The sequence below is a fragment of the Copidosoma floridanum genome, unplaced genomic scaffold (genome assembly GCF_036245765.1).
Source record: "Copidosoma floridanum isolate Cflo_tuat_1 unplaced genomic scaffold, Cflo_Japanese_pri ptg000007l, whole genome shotgun sequence".
Classification (NCBI taxonomy): Eukaryota; Metazoa; Arthropoda; class Insecta; order Hymenoptera; family Encyrtidae; genus Copidosoma; species Copidosoma floridanum.
Genome location: NW_028321884.1, coordinates 13,331,578 through 13,342,306, shown reverse-complemented (window position 1 = coordinate 13,342,306; position 10,729 = coordinate 13,331,578). Strand labels below are relative to the sequence as shown.

The 10,729-nt window shown below is 35.5% G+C and overlaps 2 protein-coding genes and 1 long non-coding RNA gene across 3 annotated transcripts; 1 reads left to right on the top strand and 2 right to left on the bottom strand.

The window, feature by feature from the left end:
• Positions 1-416: 416 nt before the first annotated feature.
• Positions 417-2,117, bottom strand: LOC149375408 (uncharacterized). Its single transcript, XM_089589094.1, has 2 exons — positions 2,109-2,117; positions 417-1,754 (listed from the first exon to the last, which is right to left on the bottom strand). The coding sequence occupies exons 1-2, from the start codon at positions 2,115-2,117 to the stop codon at positions 417-419; spliced, it is 1,347 nt and encodes a 448-aa protein (XP_089445220.1).
• A 3,465-nt stretch (positions 2,118-5,582) lies between these two features.
• LOC106643772 (uncharacterized) lies at positions 5,583-6,302 on the bottom strand. Its single transcript, XM_014359039.2, has one exon. The coding sequence runs from the start codon at positions 6,300-6,302 to the stop codon at positions 5,667-5,669; it is 636 nt and encodes a 211-aa protein (XP_014214525.2). The 3' UTR covers positions 5,583-5,666.
• A 1,769-nt stretch (positions 6,303-8,071) lies between these two features.
• Positions 8,072-8,539, top strand: LOC149375407 (uncharacterized). The gene is made up of 3 exons (XR_016292855.1): positions 8,072-8,273; positions 8,345-8,392; positions 8,475-8,539. It is a non-coding gene; the product is annotated as an uncharacterized LOC149375407 (long non-coding RNA).
• The last annotated feature ends 2,190 nt before the right edge of the window (positions 8,540-10,729 follow it).

Here is a 10,729-nt window from a genome sequence, read left to right as displayed (position 1 = left end):
CAAGTAACAAACAGTTTAGCCTGGACACTGTGTTACCAACTATCACCTCCCACTGAGACTAAGGTAATGTAATATTAGGGACTCGATAGCAGGCCAGGACATCTAAGGGGGCAGCCAAGTTCTCTATTTTGATGCCACTTATTTCTACATTTACACTAGGTGACTTAATATCTTGAAGGACGGAAAAGGAGAGATTGTCACGAATTAAAAAGAGAATGCCTCCCCCCTTGGAGAGAGTCCTGTCGGACCTATACATATTAAAACCCGTAACTTTCTTATTAAACTTGGGCGTTAACCAAGATTCAACACGGACAAACACATCTAGACCGTTTATCACACTAAGCACATCAAACCACTTGTTTTCAACACTGTGGGCATTCCAGAAGAGAATTCTGAGAGAAGCACTATCTAAGGGCTTAGCAGGACTCATGACACAATGCTTCGAAGGAGAAGTTGTTATCCTCTCGTCCTCTGGCAGCAGATTCTGTGCTGGACACCGAGGGACTCCTCTTCCTCAGCTTCTTTTTGAGTTTGGTTATGGTCGTTCTGGTACTCTTGGTAACGATCTGATAAAGGCTGTCCAATGTATCAAACAAGGATTCCGGGTTTCCTGTAATGTCATCTGCCAGCATCACCACATCTGGACTACCCCTCTTTGAAGCCAGTATGAGCTCCTTCACACATTCTATAGGAAGGACCTCATCTCCAGTGAACTTGGGTGCCAAGCTCAATTGAAGACAGGCGCGATTCAGGTCTCTTTCTAACACATCTTGTATGCCTGCAAAACCAAGAAATCCATTTTCTTGAGTTTCTTCATTCTTGACCTTCTTGACGACTTTCTTCCCCTTGAAAGCTCCCTGGAGGTTTCCTTGGAGCTTGGGGGGTGTCCCCTCTCTCTTTTCAACATCAACAACAGGAACCTCTAGGGCATTAGCTATGTCACTACTGGAACCCCCTGAGGTTAGACACCTTTTCTTGGCAGACATTCCACTAGGCACCTGCACTTGAGGCACAACAAACGGTGGTGTAGAGTTGCTTTGAGAGGAGGACTGTTGTTGATTTATAGGAGCAGTAGACATCCCTTCAGTTTCACTGGCCTGATCCATAGAAATATTGTCTGAGGTACCCGACGGGCACAACTTGGCTACGTGTCCTTTCTGCTTGCAGAGGAAGCACGTCGTAGAGTCAGTACTCAAAAAGATCCAGTAGGTTGTTCCTTCATAGGAGATTTCCAAAGAGTCAGGTAGGACTGGTTCATCTTCTTCTTTTATGTAAACTTGTCTTCTAAAAAAGAGAATATGGCTTCTACCAGGCTTTGCTAGGCCTGCTCTAATGTAGCTGAGTCCAGACACAGGATTGATGCCAGGAGCCTTAAGGGCTTGTACAATAACTTCATGCGGAATAACCGGGTTAACATTGGAGAGGACAACTCTCTTGTTTTTTTCTAGCAGCGGACGAACTTTGAGAGACACTCCGGCTATATTGACGCTTTTGTTGACAATTGAAAGGACATCCGATTCTCCATTAAGAAAAATACAAACTCTACCTCCTGATATTTTCGAAATAAACCTTATCGCCGTTGCATCAATGATAGCTTCAAGCCCATCAATATATTCGTCGATTGAAACACCTTCAACGGAATCCAGAATAACAGCTTGATTTTTGTTCGGAGAGGAAACGACACTCGAGTAACTTTTCTTGGCCTGCAATTGAGCAGGGGTATCATTTTGGGTTAGGTTAGAAGTATGGCCATCCTAGGAGGAGGCCATGGTGGTCGACAGAGTGGACCCCTGCGGGTGCCAACAGCACAGCGGCCCTAGCCCTCAACACAAGGCAGTATTGCATCCTGGACCGAAGTCCCGGACCTCTAGAACAACAGCAAAACGTGCCAGAAAACGAGCGATGAAAAACACGTGTGCATTATTCCAGCTCCGTAACGTCCATCATAATAGTAATGCTTAGCAGTCTGCTAGCAGAAGACAAACCTATCGTTTAGTTTCACATATTAGCTAAGGTATTGCTGCGATCGCTTTTTCATCTTGTGCACGTAGCGAATAGGTAACATGTGCTTTAGTCGTGTGTGCAAGTAATGTCCGTCATCACATTACGAAGGCCATTTGTGGTGATAGTAGATTTTCCAATACCTACTAAGTCTTATCTGTTAAAACTTTCCGTGGCCAGTAACCAAGACGTCACCTCAAACACTTTTCAGTATTACAGAAACTGCTATTCTGAACACCGTTACTGTTAATAACTTGAAAATACATTAATAAATTTCGACAACGTATTCAGTCACGCTTCAAAATCCGATACAAAAACATATAATAACACTTATTTCTCGATTTTATTGATTAGCATCCAGTTTTACTATTTTTTCACTGTGTTAATAAGAAAAATATATATAATAATGAATAATCCAAATACACAAAGCATTCACCATGCAGTTAGTTCTGGTGACGTTGCTGTTGTACATGAAATTTTACGAAGGTAGTTTTTCTTCAAGATTATAGCAACACTTGTGGAATTCTTTCCTAATTTTCTCATGTTCTACTCAGGGATCCATCTTGTGTTAATGAATGGAATGACATAACCCTAACTCCTCTGCATTTAGTCTGCAAACATATTTCTGAACTTGATCCCGTAGAAGCTAACGATGAACTATCAATAATGGCATTACTTCTCGACTATGGGGCAGATGTAAATGCACGAGGAGGATTTTTTTTTGATTCTCCACTACATTTTGCGGTTAGAAAACAGCAGGTATGGTACTTATTTTTTTTTTAGATATCCACATTAACATTTTAAATGTTTAAATCCATAGATAAGCAAAATAAAATTTCTACTGGACCATAAAGCTGACCCGAACATTATGGATAAATTCAACAGAACAGCTTTACATTTGGCGGTAGAAAACGATAACATTGACATTATAGAATTTTTCGTAACACACAAAGCAGATGTTCATATTGGTAATTACGATCATCCCACACCATTAGATATTGCTATTGCACGTTGCAGATTTGATTCTTTACGATTACTTGTATCATTTAAGTAGGTATTTTATATTTGAATATCATAACCATCAAATACTTTTGTTAATTCAATTCTTTTTTTCTCTAAGTGCAAAGAGCCCAAATATTTACGAAAGTTTACATGAGGCGTGCTATGAATGCTCAAATCAACGTGACAAGCAGGTTATAAACTATGTTTTAAGCCACGGTGCTACACTTGACATTCACAACAATTTTTCACGCGAAGCTCTACTCTACTATCTGGAAAGAGAATATCACACCAAAGCTCACAAAAAATGCTTTCTTAATGATGTACTACATACGCTGAGAAGGGATATTAATTATAGAAATTATAACTCGAATTTGCATCAAGCTGCTCTTGGAGGAGACGATGTAGCAGTTGAAACTTTTATTGAAGAAGGAGCTGACGTTGATATTACGAATGTCTTCGGAGATACACCATTGCATTTAGTATTACAAAAACTCCGCAACTATTATGAAGAATTACTATGTAAAAAGCATAACAGCATCGCTAAGCTGCTTATTGAACATGGTAAATATAATGATTTTAACTATTTATTTAATTGATACTTTATTAATTATTCTATCTTATTTTCTTAGACATATTTTTGATAACGTGTTTCGAAAACAAATTACAAGCTTAAGTGTCCAATGTAAAATAGTTATTAAAAAATTGAAATTATTCAATTTATAAATTTCTCAAATTAATTCATACAAAGCTTCTTATAAATGCATGTGACCAAAAAAATTTCACCGCTACATATTTTTGTTTTATACTTAAGGCAAACAAATAGCTTACAGTTAACTTTACGCTTTATTGCAGTCCGATTATTTTTAACTCGTTTCAATATCCAAACATGAACGAACGAAAAACTGATTTTTCAGAATATTCGTTTTAAAATGGACTTTTTAATAAATATTGTTTAGAAGACCTTTTAAAATTTTATACATTTAAAAATTTAATGTGCGTATGAATTATCATTATAAACAATTAGCGTATTCATAATGTCGTATGTAGACGGCCAATGGCTCTGAGGAATGATAGTATTTTTTTAACTTCAACTGAACAATCATTATGGATCATTACAGGCAGAAATTTGCGTAAACGCAACTTCATTAGTGAAACACCCCTTTTGTTAGCTCAAAAGTTAAAGGACAAAAATCTAGCAAAATTGTTGCTTAAAAAAATAACAGCAGTTGACGACTCAGGCATCTTGAGAAATCAGGATAAACTTGGATTGCAAGAACTAAATGCTGCTGTGGCTTTGGGCGATGAAAAGGTTGTCATTCAATTACTTGGAACTCCTGGTATGAATGAGGAGATACAAAGTTATCCTCAGAATGTTAAAAGAGCACTATTTACTGCTGCGGATAAAAATAACCATAGAATTCTCAAGATCCTTCTGGAGGCCGGTTTCCGAACTGATAGGTTTGTCGTTGAATAAATAGTCTTTAAAATTTAATTTCCTAATTTGTGAAGTTGTATATACTTGTTGACAGACGTTTTTGTTACGAGGTACCTTTTACTTCTCAGTGGGTATATCTGAAATGTGACAAAAGGATATTATGTTTATTTTGGCAATTCAATGACAGTGTAGCTATGGATCGAGTACTTGCTAATATTGCTGAATCAATACCTTCAACGGATGACCGTCTGTACCTGCCCATTTTTTACTACGCTATTTGCTTACAAACGAACGATGTTCATCTGGACTTGATTCCTGTGAGAGGATTATTCAAGTTGTTTGGTAAATTATCCAAAACTTTTTCTGATTGTCACAATAAGCTGGAGGAATTAAAAGAGAAAAAAGTGTTAATGATCTCTTATTTCGATATTATAATAATGCGGTTTGATGCATTTGTGAAATTACTGAAAAATAAGGAATACCTTCATGAATGTTCAGGCTTGTACTCGTCACTCCAAAAAACAGAAAAATTATCTTATGATGAATTTGTATTGAAAACTCGTATTGAGCTAGCATTAGAGAAGAGGCAAGTTTTGGATACTGCAAAGGAGTGTTTGAATGAATTGTTGGAGGAGACTTTAGAGCCATTTGATTTTGTAATGTTGCCTGAAATACTCACTGGGAAAATTCTTTCACATCTTAATGTGTACGAGTTGCGAAAACTTGCCAAATAAGTGTATGTAAAATGTCCACTTTGAAGTTTAAATTTAATTCGTTGAGTAGTATTGTATTTCACATAAATAAACCAAGCAAAAACTATATACTACTTGATTCTTTTGTAAACGTGTCTTTTGTGATGGTGTTTTAACTGCTTTCTGGGTGTTGATACTTTATATTTAGTCTGAATTTCCATTCCAACTATCTCGTATTCAAAAGATACAAACAAGTTAAATACTCATTCCGTTTTACTTGAAACTAATACACCTTGTTGAAAAAAACACAACCGCGTTAGATATTAATTATACATGAAATATTTGCTTAATGGTTTTATTTATAATTGAAATGCTTTAAATTCACATATTGCACGATACTTGTCAATATAATCTCTAACATAACCTTAAAAACTTAACATTACATGTGATTATTTTCCCAAATGCAAGAAAAGTAGTTTGAATTGCATCCCTCAAACGGGATGCCACTCGCGCACGTGATTCTTCAAATTGCAGCTTCAGACGAAAGTTAGCAGGCACTGGGAACAGTGGTAAGCGTGAACGTTGCCCATGTGCTTGGTGAGGTAACGTTTCGTGGCAAAGGCCTGCAAACACTCGTCACAACTGTACGGCTTCGCGCTCAAGTGGGTCCGCTCGTGCGCCTCGAGGTTGCTTGTGTTGCTGAACGCGTGCGAACAAACCTTGCAGATGTGAGACTTTACCTTCGCGTGGATCCTCTCGTGGACCAATAGGTTGCATTTGACACTGAAAACTCGAGGACACGACTTACAGGTGTAAGGCTTTATTCCCGCGTGGATACGCTCGTGCAGCGTAAAAGTCCACTTGTTGTCGAAAGTCTTCAAGCAAACGCCACAGACGTAAGGCCTCACCCCCGAATGGGTTCGCTCGTGCACCGTCAAATAACTCCTTCTAGCGTATGCTTTGGAACACACTTTGCAGCTGAAGGGTCTCACACCCGTGTGAGCTCGCTCGTGCGTTGTAAGATTACTCCTTTGAGTAAACGTTTGGAAGCACACTTTGCAGGCGAAGGGTTTGTCGTTCGTGTGAATGTTCCGGTGCGTCTTGAGATTGAAGGCAGTTTTGAAAGTTTTTCCACACACGTCGCATGAATGGGATTTTCCACCGTCGGCCATACTCGTGATCTGTGTACGCCGCAATCTCTCTGTACTTGCAACAGGAGAAGCATACATTATACGATCAATTTCTTTTTAGGTTGATAAAACTTTTTTGTTTATCAGTTATAAAACATGCTTGAGCCTCTTTTACGTTTTAGCTAACACCACTCTACAATGAAAAGTAACCCATAAACTTGTGAGATTGCAACGTACCCTTGAAAAAGCTTGCAAAGTGATGATGATCGGCCGTTAGATCTTAGAGCAAGTAAAAATCGATAGGTGACGCAAAAATGCATCTAAAATTAATTACAGATATAATGTTAATTACAGTACAACAATTTCTTGTTAATTTCTTCAATGTAAAGTTTGATCTCAACTCTCGAGTAAAATGGCTAATCCTTAAATATAATATCTGAAATGTGCAATATGTCTTTCATGTGTTGTAAGTGAAAATTAAAAGACCATGCAATCTTTGATTTATGTACAAGTTACCGAGTTTATAAGACTAACATGTGAATAGTTGTTACAAAAAAGGTTTTAGAAGACATGTGTCATATATAAATATATCTAAAGTGAATACTTTGTTATTAAAATACTCAAGAAAACCAAGGAACATGGTACCTCCCATATAAAGTGATGATAAAACAAAACTTACTATATTCCGTTAATGTATCACCAATAGTTGAATGAAACAGTCACTATGTTATCCAAGCTTTTGTTGCACTGAGTTTTTTGTGAAATAAATAAGGCTTTCGACTTTTTGTTGTACAATGGGTCTTGCCTCCTCTTTGAGTAAAGAAATCTATTGCTTATGCTCCTGGAGTTGAAATCACTTACGCTTGTACGTTTCGAATGAGTACACAGATATTGCCGCCTAAAACTACTACAAATATCTTAAGATATTATTTTTGTTTTTTTTTTTACTGTCAACCAACAAAAAACTGTGATCTAGAAGCTTCAAAAGTTAAAACTAATAAAAAGACAGAACGTAAATCCCATTTTTCTATTCTTTCAAAAGTCCAATTATTTTTTTAATTAGAGTCGTGTGACTAACAGCATGAAAATGTATTTTTTGTTTGCCTTCACTCAATTAGTGCTTATTGAAAACACTTTAATTGGTATAGACTATTTGTAATGCACGTACCTAATGACTCTTTCAAACACTTATTTTAGTTATGCATCATAAAATGTTTATGTAGTCCCACATTCTTTTTTTTTTTTTTTTTTTTTTTAGTATGCTGAAACAATGACATCTGTATTGATTCTTATCATAAAAAAACTTTTTCTTCATACCCCGGCCGAAAGTACGTGCTTCCCTGCTCGATTTCACTCAAGCATTGTGAATCTGGCACCCCATGATTAAAAAATGTACTAACGTTTTGACAAATCGATTGCGCGTAAAAAAATTAACAAAATTAGCCCCGAATGGTCAACGCGCAAACGAAATTGTTAAAATAATGGATTAAAACAGTTCGGGTGCCGTTGTATTGGAAACACGCGTCAAACAACGTCAAATGATGATTTTTTCCTGACCACATACACATAAATTGATAGATTTTTTTACGCGCAATCAGCACCCGATGGTCTTTTTTACGCACAATCGTTTTTTGGCGTGCAATCATAAAAAAACCGATACACCCCGCGGACTACTTCGAACCTTACCTAACCCAACCTCGAATCAAAACAAACGTATTCGTATGGGTCTGCTTCTGCTTCGTGCTACAGTATATACTTCCACAATCAAGTGTAAAAGTGAAATTTAGTGTCAAGAAGCACATATTTGCAATGTTTAATTGACAAGCGTGTGCCTTTACAAGTGTTTTAGTCGTGTGCAGTTGATATAATGGAACTAGCCATGAACTATGCCAGCACAGTCTTGATTAAAACATTCCTGCAGAGTTTTGTTTAAACATCTTTGGAACAATAGAGTATTTAAAGGCATCCTAATGAGGTTTCTACTCAAGTCTCGTCATGGAATCTTGACACGCAGTGAGTGTAAAGCTGATATATAACATCAAACAAGTCAAATTTTTTTGTGTAATTTGTTTCATTTATCATAGGCCATTATCTGATCACACATCAAGGTTGCAAGGCTACACTTTGTAACGGTACGGGTCATGTAATTTATTGGTTTTTGTGCATTTTCTTTGTCTGAAAGTCTTGACTCCTTATTCTATTTCACTTCTCAAGAGAGTCTGGTGTATAAAGCATCATGGTTGATGTAAGATCTTGCTCCTTTTGCATGTCATCGTTGGCTGTAGTAATAAGCCTACTGTGTCATCAGAACTGAAGCCACTACATCTAGTAAGTAATTCATCCTTACACTAACTCTTACTACTTTTTCCATTGGCTTGTTTGATTATATTTAATTAAATTTTTTTTTTCAGACAATGAAATACTTTACCTTGGCATGTTAATCATGTTTTTCACAGCTTTGGTGACTTCTTCACTCAAACAAGGATTTTAGTACATATATGTGTCGTATTGAGTATGAACATCTCATCAGAACCCATTGTAAGTATACGAATAATTTACTAATAATACAACTAAGACAGCTAAGTTCTGAAAAATTCAATGATTAAGAAATCTCAGCTTTATAACTTGTTTTTTTTTTTCCTTCTTTTTCAAGCTCATGCGTCAAGTGATTTTTGCCTCTTTTCGACAGACTCATGTTAAGAACAGAAGCTTGCGCTAAATCTGGAGGTGGTATACAAAATAAGTTATTTTTGATTAATAATATCACATTTTTAATGACAAAAATCGTGTAAGACAGGCTTTGGTCTCTCATGTATACTGGCATTGCCTGTTAATTACAAAATGCCATCGAAGCCATCAGTTGACCCAGACCAAATGCTGCAAGTTTTATCTCAATTACTAGTTTTTGATTTTAAGAGAAAAGAATTGATTCTCAAATGCAGACATTTAAACAGAGAAAACCTGCCTCATGCAAGTTATGCATTATCGTTTTTATAATTCAAGAAAACATTAAGCTAGTCATTATTATTTTTTTTATGTTACGTTTTATTTTTGCAGTAAAAGTAATATATTGAGACAATTATAAACACTTATTTAAAAAAATGGGTTCTGTTAACTTATGTTTTCCTTAGTAATTCATATTCAATATATTCATAATGTTATAATGGAAGCTGTAAATAGTACGTGTAAACGTATGTACATATAAAACAATAAATTTAATTCTTACCAATATTAATATTTATTGCGTATAAATTCATTTGTTGATCCTTATATTAAATCTGGGTAAATAATTCGATTCTGACTTGATTTGCTAACATCAATTATATTTATTATACTCTTTTATCTACATGTTATCGAAATAACAAGTAATAAAGTAGTCGTTAAATACAAAACTGAGAATAAAAGATGTGTGTGTGTGTGTGTGTGTATGTGAGAGTGCTTGTACGTATGAATATATAAATTGAAAAACCCGTGGCTTAGCTATGTAATGTTTGATTGGAATTAAAATTTTTCAAGTATTACTGATGTTGCTATCATGTTAAATCTGTTAAAAAATCTACAGTTAATTATTTTGGAATGAGGTAGAAGTATAAACATTCGTTTGATTTTCCCGCGCACAAATTGTAGGTGGCGTTTTTTTCGCGGTTAGCAACACAAATTTTTGATTTCTAAAATTTGTTTGCACGCGTCCAAACAAATGCCAGTTGGAGCATGTTTTGTTCAGTTTATCAAAAAATTGTCTCTACTCTATGTAAATCTAGTTTGGCTTAGCTAATGAAGTACAGAAGACACATTTTTTTCTTTTTTCTTTTGATCTTCATATAATTTGAACGTTTTATTTATCAAAAATATATCCTCGTAAAAATACGCACTCAGAGGAAAAAACTATTATCTTACGATACCGTCAGTAAATGATTTACTAAGGTAATTTTCGTTGTTTTTTGGATTATAAATATAAAAAAAATTAATTTTTCTACTTTATTCCTAATATTTTAGTATTAATTACAATTTCACCGCTGGAAGCATTGATAAATATTGTCTTGGCGGAATATCATTTTTCGTACGTGACATCCGATGCAACAACAAAACCATCAGCCCGTGCCATGACTATTTTTCAAGATGTACAATAGTATTTACTTAAATTTTTTGTCGAAGACAAACAATATCTTATTATTACGTTCCTATTACTTTATTAGTACACTATTATGTGGTGAAGATATTAGCTCCATAATTATAAAATATCTTGTGCGTATCTAAAATACTACGGTGCTACTGAAAAACAATTTTAATACAAGACCAGTGTAAGTGAGCATTTTTTTTTAAATTATTCTAAATGTCGAGTGAAAAAAAGTTATATTGTAATGACGCTTCTAAGAGTCAAGATATTTAGAAATGGAAGAATCCTCATCTGACTATGAGAGTGACAATGACATTTCTTTTGGTATTTCTGGCAATTCTCATAATAATGA

Coding starts and splice junctions, on each gene's coding strand:
- LOC106643772 (XM_014359039.2), bottom strand. CDS start 6,302: ATGGCCGACGGTGGAAAATCCCATTCATGCGACGTGTGTGGAAAAACT.